The 16,018-nt window shown below is 48.3% G+C and overlaps 1 protein-coding gene across 1 annotated transcript in view; it reads right to left on the bottom strand.

Moving 5' to 3' along the window:
- HEXO1 (beta-hexosaminidase 1) overlaps positions 1 to 16,018 on the bottom strand; it is a 184,200-nt gene that overhangs the window by 51,584 nt on the left and 116,598 nt on the right. The window contains exon 10 of the mRNA XM_086819059.1: positions 1,007 to 1,107. Coding sequence (XP_086675185.1) covers positions 1,007 to 1,107 — 101 coding nt within the window. The remainder of the gene's footprint in view (positions 1 to 1,006; positions 1,108 to 16,018) is intronic.

Genomic DNA, 16,018 nt, shown 5'->3' with positions numbered 1-16,018 from the left:
CAGATGCGCCAGCTGCCATAGAAAGAGAGGCATCTTTCGTGGTCAAAACTATCCCACAATCTGAGAGGAACTGAGGAGGGAGAGACTGCCAGTGCCCTGCTGCTTGAGTGCCCTTGATCTCTGGCATCTGCATCCTGCGGACGAGCTGTACGGTGTTACTCTGGCCTCCCTCGACAATGCTTCATTTGCTATCAGATGGGGCATCTTGCTAGAGCATGCCCCCGTCGTCAGTCCAGGCAAGCACCACCAGCAGTCTCTCCCCCCAGCCCCAACACAGCTCCTCATCAGGGCGGAGGGGGGAAATCCATAGGAGACTATGGCTTTATGGAGGACGTGCCATCAGACCCCTTGCAATGGGAGAGTCGAGACTGTCATGGTTGGCCATCTCATGGCCAAGATATATGGATCAGCAGTAAAGGAGCATGTGAGTGATTGAGCAAAGCGACATGGTCTGAGCCATTGGCCAAGCAGGCTTTCGACGAGACCATTCCACACAAAAAGTTATTTTCACACCATTATTGAGGCCACTATCAATAAGGGGGCACATGAGGTGAGAGGACCATGGCCAAACACTCGTTACTCCTTTTTTCAGAATTTCAGATGCCGCCGACCTGCAGAGAGAGGTGTGAGGAGAAAACACAAGGAGACCAACCAGAGCACACCTAAGAGAACGCCATCTCAAGGAATCCTCATCATGATTCTAGATAGTCAGCTGCATCTAGACACCCTTGTCAAAGTTTAATGCATAGCAATCACCTGAGACAACACTTCCAACAAGCATATAGGAGGTAGATCAAAGGGATAATTGTCTCAATTTGTATGATAGAATCCTCTTTAAGCATACCCGATGAAAGCATAGCATCACTATTAGCAAGAGAAACTAGGCTGTCTTTTGTGAATTTGATTAAAATTTGAGGTACCTTGGATCCACTTATGCCCACAATGTTCATCGGAAAACAAACACATCATGAATCAAGCAGACACCAAATCTAACACGAAACATTACCAGTAAGAATGCTGTTAATAACATCGAACGTGAAATTCTGGCTAACATCAAGAGGCTCCCGACAATCCAAAGAAGGCCACAATTCTGGATATCCATAACCCCTGCACAAATGTTACAACTTAGCGAGAAGGCGGGATAAATTACTGTACAATAATCAAAATAGAAAGAATCCCACTCAATCTTTCATACCCCCTGCCCCCTCCTCCAACAAACAACACATAAAAATTTGCAGCAGCAAGCCTATACCAAGCTTGGGAGGCTCTCTTCCCATCACTCTTCCAGGAACCACCGACCTATGAGGAGGCAGCCTCCTCACGTGGAGCAACGAGCTCACCCACCGCCCCTCAGGTCACCAGGTGCTCGCTAACACGTGCATGGGGTCGCTTGTGCTCAGGCCCATCCCGGACTGTGAGCACTTTGCTTTGATTCCAAAAGATCCACCACCCTCCCCCCCCCCCCCCCCCCCCCCCCCACCCACCACCCTGCACCGGGGGAGGGGCACACCCAATTGTCAGCATCGATTCCACCATTCCCCAAGATGGGGTCACTCCCCCCGTCTTTCCACCTGCCCCATAGTGGGTTCCTATTTCCCCCCTACAACTTCCCCCTTAAACTTACCGTCGCCCTCTCCTTCCCTCCCCTTCTCCTGCACGCTGCCCCCCTGGGGGGTTTCTTTCTGCCTCCTGCCCGCCATTGTTCCAGTGCACCCCTGCCTTCAGCCTTTTCTCCCGCTACCAGAGCGATCCTGTTTTTCTGTTTTCCACCCTGCTGGCCCTGCTCCTGTACACCCTTGCATCCATTTCGTCTCACCTCCTTGGAGTCCCTCTTGCAGTCCTTCCTCTCTGCCTTCTCTCTGCTCCTTTTCCCTCGTGTAAGCTCCCCTTTGCCTTGCCTTGCTCCTTGTGCCCCCTCCTCACTTTCTCCCCTTCAGTGCTTCTTCACTGTAGGTTTTTTGCATTCGGGTAGTTCCCATTTCGGCAGGTTTCGGCAACTTCTAGTCTTTGAACCCCCAGGAGGACTCCATGGCAGCCGCTCCATTGTCCCCGACCAAGGCCACTGTCCCTTGCCTCTCGTTTTCAAAACCAGACCTCCAGCTCCTTGCCTCATCAATCACACCTTTGGATCTCCACCTTGGTATGCAAGATTGAGGGTAGCCGCCCAGCACGCGGACAGCTTAGGAATCTTTTACAGGCAAGCCTGCTTGGTGCGCCTGGAAAGTTTATTGATATTCATCCCTTGGGGCGTGGCTACTATAGGGTTGAGTTCAATTCACCTGCAGCTTTGTTGGAAATAAGTGCACACTAGGTGTACTATTTCTCTAGTCTACATTTGTCTAGTCTCAGTTTTTGTCTTAGGTCTTGAGTGTGTGCCATGTGGCACCTCTATAATTGTCCCATAAGTCATTGAGTCTACTCTATCTTGTACTTCTCACCTATATATTGTGGGTGTCACATCAATGAAAGTATCAATCTTGTGTCTTGTCTACACCATAGTTACCGCGGAACGGCATTCCCGCCTTCCTGGAACTCCGGAACGCGGAAACGAGCCGGAACGGCGCAATTGCCGGGGGACGTGGCGGAACGTCTGTCGGAACACCGGAACGATAGGGCGGAACGCACGTTCCAGGCGTTCCGAAAAAAGCGCATTTTCGCTAAGTCGCCGGCGGCAGTTTTTATCCAGCGTACGGCTTCTATTCGCTGCTACGCCTGTTTTGTTGGCTGAGCCTGCTGCTTGAGTGCTCTCCCTACCACTCCACCCTTCCTCTTGGCTGCCCCACACTCTCCATTCCACCTACTACCCCACCCTTCCTCTTGGCTGCCCCACACTCTCCCTACCTTGAGCCTTGGCTGCCCCACAGTGCACACTCTCCCTACCTCCTCTTGGCCCCTCCTCTTGGGCCTTGGCAAGTTGGCCCCTTCTTTTGCTCGGGTGGCACTCGAGTCTTGAGCAGGTAAGATTTAAAATTTGACGCAATGAACATTGGATTTTGGAGATTCTAGTTGGCTGCGTTTTTTTCCACTTTGTGGACGCTTTACTTATGTCTCATGCAAGGGCATTTTGCATGTTTTTTTAATTTTCAGCCATTTATCAATTTCAATGGCACCTCCTCCTGGCATAGATGCAGAAAACAGATCCCCTTGGTGGAATGAGGTGGATCTTGTGTCCAGATATGATAGTGCAAGAGGAGGAGGGTCACGCAAGTGGAAGTGCCACTTTTGTGGATCCATTAAGACTGGAGGCACGGATCGTGTGCGAGCCCATTTGTTGGGGGTTAGAGGCAAAGGCATTTCTGTTTGCCCTACAGTGTCAGGAGCAGATATCATACGATTGCAGGCACTTGCAGATAGACTTGATGCAGCAGGGAGTCGGCCCTCTCTTCTTGATCCTCGAGGTACATCATCATCAGCTACACCTGCAGGCGTGGCATCTTCAGCGAGTGCATCCACCCCATTATTTGGGGCTGCTCCACAGCCATCCGCACATGGAACAAATGCTTCCCAGACCCAGGCCTGCTTCACGAGGTCCAGTGCAGGCTAGTCTTGTGGCATCATGGCACCCTGGGAGGAGGGCACAAGTAGATGCATCAGTGGCACGGTTTTTTTATGCTGCAGATGTTCCTTTGGTAAAGGCCCGCAACCCATACTTCGCAGATATGGTGAAGGAGATTGCTTCTTTCGGACCTGGCTATGCTCCACCCTCATCCGAGGCATTGCGCACTACACTTCTATTTGTGGTGGATCCAGAATTTCAAGGCAAAGGACAAGAGACAGATGCAGAGGTTGTGCAGGGTTGGGAGGATATCTTGAGGAAGCTTGTACCCAGTGCAGATAATAAGAGGAGGGTTCGTGAAGACCTTTCCTTCTATCGACAAAAGAGAGGCCTCTTCGCTTTGCAGGATGCACAAAATGATAGGTTCAAGATATCTAGTGCACAGTGGTGGGAGGATTATGGGGCAGATACACCATTGCTGCAAAGATTGGCCATTCGAGTGCTTAGCCAGGGTGCTAGCTCCTCGCCATGTGAGCGCTTATGGAGCAGTTTTGGGAACATTGCAAGCAAGAAGAGGAACAGGCTTGGTGTCCAGAAGGCAAATGACCTTGTATTTGTTAATGCAAACTTGCGTTTGCTTAACAAGTGCAGGGCTGAGTGTACTCCAGAGCCATTTATTGGATTTTGCCTTGATCTTGATGAAAATGATGGTGAGGATCAGCCAGAGGGAGAGGATGATGTGGAGCAGCATGAGGATGAGCAGAATGAGGGACAGCCTGGACAGGAGGATGAGATCCCACTTACTGATGACTAACTAGTCTTTGACTCACCAGTTACCTTGGCCCTTGAGGCTAGTTTTGTACTTGTCATGCGATGTACTTTCTTTTTCAGTTTCTATATATCCACATGCGATGTACTTTCTTTTCAGTTTCTATTTGGAGTCTGGACTCTTCAAATTTTTAATGTTTAAGACTTTAAAGTTTAATCTTGGATATTTGAAATGTTTTGTCATTTTATGTTATATGCTGACATGTCATATGACGTGGCGTTCCGCGACGTTCCCGATCCGCTCCCGTTCCCGTTCCCGCTCCTGTTCCAGCATCCGACGTTCCCGGAACGTGGTAACTATGGTCTACACTCATCTCAAGGTATGTCTATGCTTTGTGTTTCCTTCTAGTCTTGCTCTCATTTCAGTTTCAGTTTTCTCTTTGTCTCTCCCCCATTTTTCATAACATGGTATCAGAGCATCCCTTCTGCGTAGCTCTCAAGCAGTGTGCCAGCGTTTTACTTCTGCAGCCCGTCATATCAGTCAGCAGCGCCATTCTCTGCGCCATTCTCTGCGCCATCTGCCCCGCCATTTTCTGCTGGATCCGCCCGCTTCTCCCCTCAGCCTATCCACAGTCTGCTGCAGCCATAGCTGCGTTTTTTTCTGCCCGCCATACCAACCTGCCCCGTTTGTCTCTGCTCGGCTTGTTGATTCTGCTCCAGCTTGCAACTCCAGATTTGCGCCAACAACTGCCCGTCTTCTCCTTCTTGCTGCTACGGGGGTTCATCATGGTGCTGCCGCCTCTCTACTTGAGCTTACCGGCCTGTCCTCTAGTACTGCACATGCAGCAGCTACCCCCGCACTCTCTTCTTCATCAACATGTCTTCTCAAGTCGTGGACCTCCTGGACATTCAACTCATGCAACAACTCGTCATTTTTGGATCTCTGGTCCTTCTCGACATCAGCTCGACACCTCCTTTTGTGAAGGCAAACTCCAATGCTGATTTTGGACCTGATTTGCAACATCTGTGCAAAAGGCATTTCCCCCTTTGTTATTTCCCATTTCCTCTTCATACTCTCTATTTCTTGAAAAATCAAAAATCTCAGTTCTGAATTTCATTTACTTCTCTATCTTGTATGGGATTAGACACTGCCAAATATGGTAAGACCTTCCCATCTCTCTCATAATTGTCTATGCTTTCATGCTATCTACCACCATTGATCACCAATGATGTAGATCATGGGGTAATGTCATGTCTATTTGTCTACATGGACTTATCTTTGTCCCTATCCAAGAGGCACTCCTGCATTACTCACTCTAGTAGGAGGATTGCCCTTGAGGAGGGATTATCTATCAAGGTCCATCTCTCTGTCTATCTACAATCAGTCAGTCTCTCTGTTTATGTGTCTATCTTGTGTGATCTTACAATCATATGTCCCTGACACTCTGTCTATCAGTCTATATGCCTATCTTTTGTGGATTAGTTACCCACATGTCTTTGGCATTTTGTCTATGTCCCCATTTATCTTCTATTTGTCAGTCTCTCTCATGTCTATCTGAAAGTCTCTCTCTCTGTGGGACCACTCTACTGGCTGATTGTCTCTCTCTGTCTGTCTATGATCCACTCTTGTCCCTACCCTTGTGGACCCATATGAGGATATCACTTGAGGAGGGGTGTCTCAGGATCTTTGTCTGTCATGTCTTATGTCTTGTCTCTCAGTCTATAGGTCTTTATGTCTGTCTTCTAGTCTTGTCTTTCTGTCTTCCTCCTAGTGTCCACTTAAGGAGGGTGTTGGAAATAAGTGCACACTAGGTGTACTATTTCTCTAGTCTACATTTGTCTAGTCTCAGTTTTTGTCTTAAGTCTTGAGTGTGTGCCATGTGGCACCTCTATAATTGTCCCATAAGTCATTTGAGTCTACTCTATCTTGTACTTCTCACCTATATATTGTGGGTGTCACATCAATGAAAGTATCAATCTTGTGTCTTGTCTACACTCATCTCAAGGTATGTCTATGCTTTGTGTTTCCTTCTAGTCTTACTCTCATTTCAGTTTCAGTTTTATCTTTGTCTCTCCCCCATTTTTCATAACAAGCTTCGGACAGAGTCATGTAGCCCCATCGCACTATGTACGATGGCCCAGGCCTTCTTTGTGAGGTGGCAGCACGGCTTCAACCCAACGTCTGACCCTTGAGCTGGCGTCTCGGGCTTTCCCATGACGGTGCTTTCCTGGTCTCAAGAAAGGAATACCTTCCTCTCCTCCCAGTGATTGGTGGTGTTATCAGGAGGGCCATGGAATCCCCCCCCCCCCCCCCCCCCCAGCCCCGCCCCACCGCTTCGGTTCTTGCTCGGACAGCCGCGATTTCATCCTTGCATATCTACATAGCCTCTCCGGAGTCAGTGCCTCATGCATATCGCTTCCTTGCCTCCGGGAGGACCCTATTTTGCAATGTTTCATCCATCGAGAGATAGGACACCTCGCTAGAGCTTGTCCTTGCCATCAGTCCAAGAGGGCGCCTCCAATGGTACCCCCCCCCTTTTCCCCGTTCCAGTTCAGATCCTCCCCAAGCACCAGAGCACTTGGACCCGGCCTCGGTCGATCCCGGTGTAGGAAAGTGCCAAACCACTGGCCCGAGGCAGAACGTCCAACAGCCTTCCAGAGCAGAGTGGTGCTGCTAGGCGCGCTAGGCTACCAAGACAAAAGAGGATACGGTTGTGTCAGAGAATGATTACGAGCATTTATCTCAGTAGCACTCCAACAGTGGGCCACCCCTGGTACCCTCGAGGAACCCGCCTTCGGCCCCCCTATGTAGAGACCGTGAGCTCGTCGAGACTCGTCTCCATGCATTCAGATTCCAGTGAGGCTCTCTGACCCTTCAGAGCCTCCGACACCCGCCCTTTGCTCCAGTTGTTCCCCTGCAACTCCTTCCGCTCCAACATTATCGGACCCCCCCCCCCTCCCCCCCCATGGGGCTAGGGAAGCCAGTTCACTACAGCTTCTTCCAATGCCTCCCCGTCGAAGTAGCTTTCTGAATGTATGTGCTGAGCGCCACAACAGGTAGAGCCACCTTCTGGAGTATAGTTCGTTCCTTCCTTCCACAAGCGAATTTCTGGATTGATCCATTTGATTCCCAAGGACGGTGGTGACAAATTGGAGATTCGACAGTGGAGACCTATCACTCTCCTAAGGACCGCCTATAAAATTTTCACCAAGGCCATCAGCCCTTCCGCCTCGACTTGATACATGGTACACAAACATGTTTCGTTTAGGATCGGAGCATTCTACAAAACATCCTCACTTTCTAGGGCAATCGATTCGGCCAGAAGCATCACCAAGATCTTATTGTTCTCCTTCTGGATTTCAAGAAAACCTATGACACAGTAGACTCGGGCTTTCTGGAGGGGACAATGGGCAAGATGGGAATCTGGGATTTGCAGAGGAGTGGGTCCGAGCCTCGAGGTGTTTTTGGACTCCACTTGGCTTTATACAACAGCCAAGTTCTCGTTGAGGGAGCTGGAGGCTACTACAGATTTCCGCTTTTTCGCGCTCGGTTCAGCAAAGCTGCCCACTAGCACCTTATCTCCTTCTATCTGTAGCCGAGGCAAAGAGGAGTTTTCTCTCTACCCATGAGATCGAGCTTCAAGGACTGCGTCTTCCCATCCGCACGCAGGAGGAGCTGTTTGATTCTGAGTCTACAGATGACACAGCGGCATACCTATAAGGGGACGAGGGGAACCTCCAAAGATTCGTCGAGGCGATAGAGATCTTCTATCGTGCATCCAGAGCGCAGATCAAATGGCACAAGTCGTGTTTATTTTGGGTTGGCTCATCGCCCGCCCAGACTAGGCGTCCAGTTGAGGCTTTTCGGTGGACCAAAGAGGCACTCCAATTCGTTATCTTGTATGCCAGAGCTTTGAGCAAGGGTCCCACTTGGTCACTTGGAGGTTGGCTTACATTTAGACGGCTTTCCCCAGAGGCCGAGGAGAGGGGCCTTACCGGGACCCGGGGCAGGGACAAACTCAGCCTCGACATCAACTGTTCCATCCCTCTGGAGTGGCTGGCCCCGCCAATCCCGGACCACCCTCCGAAGTGGCTGGGAGTGTTCACTAGGCATGATATACCCTTGGTAGTTCATGGTACGGATGTGAGCTTCGCCTTAATCACCTTCTCTATTGGACCTCATGGCAAACTAGTTCGCTACCACACCCTGGCCAGCTAAAGCCAACCTAGCTAAACTCCAGTATAGTAGCTTCTTCTGAATACTCAAAAGAAGAGGGGATAGATGTTGCTTAGGGGAGATATCAATGCCAACTTGGCATCCAAGATAACGAACCGGGCAGGCAATAAGCCAACCCAAAATCCACATGACTTGTGCCAGTTGATTTGCGCTTCGGATGCACAAGAGACGCCTCACCAAATCTCTGAAGGTTCCCCTCATCCACCCCCCCCCCCCCCGGTAGGTATGCCGCCATGTCATCAGCAAACTCAGAATCAAGCAGCTCCTTCTGCGCGCAGATGGGAAGATGCAGTCCCTGAAGCCCGGTTTGTTGGGCAGAGAAAAAACTACTCAAGGCCTCAGTGACAAACCAAGAAGAGATAAGGTGCTGGACCAAGTGAAAAGCGAAAATTTGTCGCCTCCAGCTCCCTCAATAAGAATACCTCATACCCACTCCTCCAAAAATCCTATCCTACACATCATTCCCTCCAGAAAGCCCTAATCCACTCTGTCATAGGCTTTTTGAAATCGAGAAGAAGAAGAATAAGATCCTGCTTGCGCATCCTGGCCGCTCGCCTCCCAGAAGAAGAAGATGATGTCCAAAATGCTTCGATCCTGAATGAAACCCTTCTCTGTACCATGTATCAAGTTAGAGAGGAAGGGCTAGTTGCTAGTTGATGGCCTTGGCTAGAATTTTGTAGGTCCCTAGAATCAATCTGTCACCACCGTCATTGGGAATCAAGTGGATCAATACCTCTTATAACCTCTCCGGCATGGCTTCCGTAACCATTATCTCATTGAAGGAAGCTCTAAGACCGACTTCCATGAGATCCCAATAACGGAGAAATAAGAAGAATTGAAGCTTGTCCTCTCCCAAGCATTTTTCCCTACATAATGCCAAGTCTGAAGAGCATGAGGGACCACCTCTCTCGTATGTTGCCAAACCCACTCATGCACATCTAGCACCAGTGAGGACATGGGGGCACCCATGAGAAGAGAGCTGAAGAAATCCATGGCAATGGATCTCACATCCCGGGGGGGGGGGGGGGGGGGGCAGCGGGCGTAAATATGGATCCATCCTGGCCTCGTAACCCGCGGATACCATCTCTCTGCCTGTGTGGGTCTGCAACCTCAAAGAAATTCCCAATGACCCTGTCTCCCGCCTGGCATGGTATCTGTACTCCACCCTCCACTCCTCTATGGATTTGAGCACTGTACAAGCGGCAACCAATTGACTTTCAATCCAAGGGCTATATGGTGCACTCTCTTCCCCGGTGAATGATCGTCTCCTACTCTTGGGAGCCAGCCAATCTGCTCTACGCTACCTTAATAAATTACTAATCTCTCCAAGGCGCCTGCTGCTCTTGAGTGAAAATCTAGCCTCTCCAAAATCTCCTCTATCTGGCTGCAAATCTCAAAGTCTTGGATGAGGCTCTCTAGGATCCGGGCAATCAAGTGTTTGGCCTACCTTCCAGGGTACTCTACGGAGAAAATAACCGGTACATGATCGGAGAAGGAAGTGCCTACCAAATACTATTCATGCCACCACGACCACAAGCCCACTCATCTACATAGAACCGATCTAATCTAGAGAGGTTAGGGCCAGAACTCCTCCTGTCGGATCTACAAAAACACAAACTCCTGAGGTTGGGTGCAAACTCTAGAAGATGCCAAGGGTTCTTCTTTATTTTTGCTATGCGTTGGCCGATTTATATGGCCAAGTCATAAAGCCTTCAAAAAAAATGCTTTAAGTCGCATCAATTTGAACCACCCAAAGTTTCCAAAAGTTTCAAATTTCCACCTCTTCTACAAATTGCATAGAAGCAGTTCCTGTGCATATTTCGGCAAATCAAATATCATATGATCCAACCCTAAAAATTATTCTTTTCGCCTCGCCAGCAAATTTCAGCAAGTGGAAAAAACTTAACAGAGGATTCTTCTATGAAATTTTACGAGCCTTTTCAAGACTCCTTTAGTGCGTTATTATTTGGATTATTTCAGCGTCAAGGTGAAACAAGAAAGTACATGGGACCTCGAGAAGCATGCCATGCGCTGATAAAAACTCACCCTTTGGCTGTCCTTTTGCTATGTTCTTCTCTTAGCCTTTGTGAATGGCGACTAGCTCTGCTGGCTATTGCCGTGCGCCCAACCCTTGCACCACGTTCTCGAGCCTCTGCTATGCCCGCTTTGGCTTACTGCGGCCGCTATATGCTTCTCTTAGCCTTTGCAACTGGTTGTTGGATGCTGTCGTGTGCTCCCAGTCTACACCTTGCTTTTTCCCACGCTGCCTCTCTCTTCTCGCCAGCCACAAACCAAGGAGATGGCCATGCCTTGTTGTTGTGCTGCCTCTCCTTTGGCTAGCGTTTATCAGCAAACCAACCCCCAATTCACGATACGCTGCCAGGCAGCGGTCATTTTATCCCACATGACGTTTTCACGGTCTTGCGCAAGAGGTATAAGGGAGAAATGTGGGGCTCTTTTATAATTGTCTCTTCAAGAGACATCCACGCTTCACTGGGTCGGTGTGTGCCAGTCACTGTTTGCCGGTCCCGCGATGCTATTGTGGCCGGTTCCTTGTTGTTGTTGGACAGTCCGTTCACGGGCGCTTTGTGATAGTCATTTTCCGCGCTCGTAACTTGGGATTTGTGTCATCGTTCTTCAAGTCTTGGGCCTTCTGAGTGCCCCAATCATACACTTTTTTGGCAGAGCGTACCCTGGGTTGTAATACCACTGAAATGAGAAAGTACACAGGACCTCAAGAAGCGTGCCAACAAAAATACAAATGCGAGAGAACACCAGATTGGGTCCCAACTGCTCTCCCAATTGTGTGCCAAAAGCATCCCCGCTTGGGTATTTTTATAGTATTTTATTCCATCAAAAATAGATTACATGGCTATTTTAGCCCCAAGCTTGCTCTACAACCTTTCTTTTTCCAAAAAGTGGATAGTAAAATATTTCAAAAATCTCACTCCCGTGACCAAGTGTGGTATACGAATCGAGAGTGAATCTGATTCTTTAGAGAGTGACCCTAGTTGGTTGTGAGTGAATCCAATCAACTGTGACACGTGTGAGACGTGTGGTATACTCTGTGAATACGTGCAATGTGTATGAAAACATTGTGAGTAAATCCAATGTAAGAGTTTGATTGTGAGTGAATCCGATCAACTCTAAAAACACGTGTGACGTGTGTAAAGGTTATGTGAGTGAATCCGATTAACTCTAACTTCTAAGACACGTGCGACACGTTGTCGTGACGTGGGCGGTGTCGCTGGGAAAGTGCGAGACTTCTAGCTGTGAGAGTAGCTTCTAATTCCAGCAAGAAAACACAAACACATAGCTCTTCAAGGAGCATAAGACATCTCCATTTTTTATGACATGCACATGTGCCAATTCACTTCAATACATCCCCAAATTCAGCTTGATGATTGCACATAAATTGTGTGTCAAGAGCATGGCCAGTTCCAAGCATAGATCTCCTGACTCTTTATCCAAGTGCCTCATACATAACACATGTAGGAACAACACAATCTTCAAAAGATTTCAACATACATGTGACCAGTCACATCACATGTTTCACATAATGTCAACATCATCATTTCAAGATGACTCTTGATCTCAAGAAGACCTGCTTTCAGATTCCAACAACTCACAAAGCAAAAGATGGTATATGGCATATATACATCTTCACATGATTTCCAAAACCCAAGAAAACAAATAACATTATGACATTAAGACCTCTGCAAGCGATCTCCTCCGCTCATCTACACCCCGACTCCACACTCGAACAGGCCTCTTCGCTGCTCCCAGTCGTCAGCCACTCGCCTCTTCAGTCGCCGTCAGCAGCAAGTTCACCCTTCACGTCTGTCCTCTGCAGCTTCATTTCACGGCCACTTCATCGTTGGCACTCTTCACCTTTTGCTGCTACTCAATCACCCGAGCAGTCTTCCACAACTAGAAGCTTCAGAATGCCAAATCATCCCCTTAACCATGTGTTTCTGAATGAGGAATTATCCCGCAGAGAGGCATTATGAAGTTTATACTCCATCACATAGCTTTGAGGTAAGTGCAGGTGCCGCTTTATGGAGTCCCGCAGTTCCATCAGAGCCCCCTCCCCCGCCGTTTGACCAAGGCGGTCACACTCTGCGCTCCAGCGCTTCTCCTTAGCTCCCCAAGTGTATCCCCCCCCCCCCCGCCCCGGCGACTTTCACGTGCTCAGCGGCTCCAGTCCTCTGCGCCAGCTCGTCGGCTTCACCTGTCACCCGCTAGCGACCTCCAGCACCAGCCCTCTAGCTTCCATTCTTTAGAACCTGCAGCTGCTCCCCTTCTCTTCTTGCCGGAGGTAGCTCACACCAGCCTGCCAGTCGACGCCAGCAGCTTCCTCTGCACTCGTAGCAAGCCCAGCACGCTGCTCTCCTCCTTTGTGCTTGCGGCTGCACCAGCCACTTTGTTCCACGCCTGTGGCTGCCCACGCCCAGAGCGGCACACTGCAGTACCTCAGCCCGCTTGTCTTTCTACGAGGCGACCCTTTTGTCCTTGCTAGCACCCGCCGGTGCTTCAGCCACTCCAGCCCTTACCAGCTGCGCTCACCTCTTCACACTGCGAAGCCCCACCAGCCCTCTGCAGCTACCTCTTTGCTGCGCTTCACGCTCACCTTGTCTCTATCCGGGGCTACGCCTGAAAGCCTCCCAGCTTTCGTCTCTGCAGCTACAACCCTCTTCAGGCTTCACACCTTCCTTCTGGAATATGCGGTGGCAGCTGCTCAGGCCTCCACGCATCCCTTTTCCAGCTGGCCAGGTTATTATCATTTTATTATTTCTTGTAAGGTCTACAAGATGGTCACCATATGCCTTTTCACACCAATGCTTTTAGATATAAGGCAACCTTGTCCCCTTCACCTATTAATTGCCCTTCCTTCTATACACACTTCAATACAGCTTCAAGTGCCCGTTCTTTTCTTTGACGCGCCCACAATCAAAGCCATCGAGCAGCTGATATCACCTCCATCTAAGCTTACTCCGGGCAGGCAAACACTCAGGTCTAAAACAAAAGTCATCCATCCTGTACACCTGGCAATGCCCTCAAAAGCAAAACCCTCCACACGCCATACATCCCATATGTACACAGGCACTTAATCCCATGCATCTGGATTTGCATTTAATGGCCTCACATGCATGGTTTCACACCATAGACGTGTCGTGGCACGACATCCACCCCCTCTAAACCTGCACACCCTCCGGTATGTGCCACACAGGTCCTGGAATTCAGTGTCCATGCATTATTTGCACACCAACATTGGTATATGTACAAGCATCCAACTAGGCGTCTTAAACCCTGTCAAACCTGACCCAGTTGGTATCACCCTAGTAAACATGAAACAGTAGAAGAATATACATAGTGCCACTCACAAGGGGTTATCCTTTGTTGAAACATAGCATGACATCTTAACCTACCCCCCTTAGCCTGCAAGATATTTATATCTTAGCAATCACATCTGAATGGTTCTGCTTTCCCACCTGGATCAAATACCAACCGCTTTTGGCATATGTGCCATATCCTTTGCTCATATGAAGCCCTATCCTCACTTAGATTCCCTGCATATGCATAATTACCCTCATCATTCAAAGTGGGATGCTCTTCAAAATAATTTCCTTCAAAATTTTCCTCAGGCCATGTTTGAAGCCTTTGCACCACATATTGTATGGCCACACCAAGTAACAACTGCATTAACAGCATGGAACACACACTTGGTAACATCCCATCCAAATCTACCTTGCCTGGATCCAGCTCACCCACTGACAAACATTCATTCTTCTCATCCAAAGACGGAAAAGCATGGTCGTCATTGGCTTCCTCTATGCTATTATATACCTCTTCTTTAGGCCGTTGCAAAGTATGCAAAGCATCCACACCATCAACACATACAAAGTCCAACAAGGCATCATCGAGAATAGCCTCCAGCTCTGAATCAATCTCATCACAATCATTTGGCTTACATAACACCTGCACGTCCTCACTTGCAACCGACAGTTGACTAGCATCAAGCATAGAAGAGCCCAAAGCTGATGGGGATCTATTATATATCATGAAATCATCCAATGCATCATCTAGGATAGCATCCAATTCAGGATCAATCGCATTGAAGCCATTATCATCTTGCAATCCCACATGTTGATTATCATGAACATTCATACCTCCATAGCTATATCCATTTGGTTGCTCATATGCAGCCTCATGAGGCTCTGTGACCACACTTTGCATATCCTGCATGTTATCTCCCAGTATTTCTTGATACCTGTCTGCAGATGGGCTTAGAATTATGGGTCCCTCATCCGAGTACCCTTGAATCTGTATGTCATTGAACCCTGTATGATCCAAAAAGACAGATTCAATTTCCCTCTCCAAATCATCGTCATAAGCAGGCTTCCAAGCTCGAGATTGTTGCTCACAAATGTGGTTGCAAGGTAACCCTGACACTGATGACATAGCATCACCCTGTTTATTGTTGGAACACCCAGTTAGCATTCCAGGATAACCCAAATCCAAAGAACCTTGGCAACCAGCTTCAGAAGCAACATCACTGTTGGAATCACCCATATCACTCACACCCTCTAAATCAATCACACATACTTGTGGCCCATCTTGTAATATTTTATTTTCCTCACATGCATATTCATGTATATCCTCTATTAAAACCTGCTCTTCAATTAGCAAAGTAGTTGGTCCCTCGTCTTCAAGTTCAAAATCTTGATCCAGACCTTCATCACAAAAGCCACTCACATCATCCTGCTTATAAGCATCATAACCAGATAAGAATGCAGTAATGATAGCATCTTCTTCTTGTCCTAGATCTTCAAACTCTGCAATCATGCTTTCAGCAAAAAACATTGGTTCTTGTAGCTCTTCGCACATACGATATGTCACCTGAGGAATACCCTTTGAATGGGTGCTTTTGTCATGAGAATCCTCGAGTGTAGAAAGCTTACATGAGAGTTCATCCACTGTATCCTTTCTAGGTTGCAGCAAAGCATCCCTTTTAGCACTGTGAATGTCTTGCTGTTCACTAACGGCTACTTGCAGTTCCAATTTAGCATAGACAGCCTCAATGATCTCTGCATCAGTCTTGAATAGCAATTGATTATCCTCCATATGACATAATTCCACGACTGCTTCTAAATTGGCCCGGATTGTTGCTGGAACACTATCACAGCTCACATTATACCTCATTTCATCACCCTTTTGCTTTTTCTTTTCCCAAGTAAGTTGCTCCTGCTTTAGATTCATGGAACTCGCATAAATAAGTGCATCTGCAAAATCACTCCATCGTTTGGAGTGATACTCTGCTAGTTCCAGCACTTCATCTTTTAAATAAGGACTTATAAGGTGTGCGAAAGATGCAATCATCATGTTTTCTGGAACCCCTTGATTCTTCATCTCTGTCTCGTAACACCTTAGATAGCTTTCTAGATCGAAACCATCAAATATATTGACCCTGTCATATACCAATTGCACCGCAATATCCACCGCTTCCTGAATTCGCT

This window comes from Cibotium barometz, chromosome 25 (genome assembly GCF_041138505.1).
Source record: "Cibotium barometz isolate CiBa-2024 chromosome 25, ASM4113850v1, whole genome shotgun sequence".
Lineage (NCBI taxonomy): Eukaryota > Viridiplantae > Streptophyta > Polypodiopsida > Cyatheales > Cibotiaceae > Cibotium > Cibotium barometz.
The sequence above is the reverse complement of the archived record's forward strand: the minus strand, read 5'-3'. Positions and strand labels throughout refer to the sequence as shown.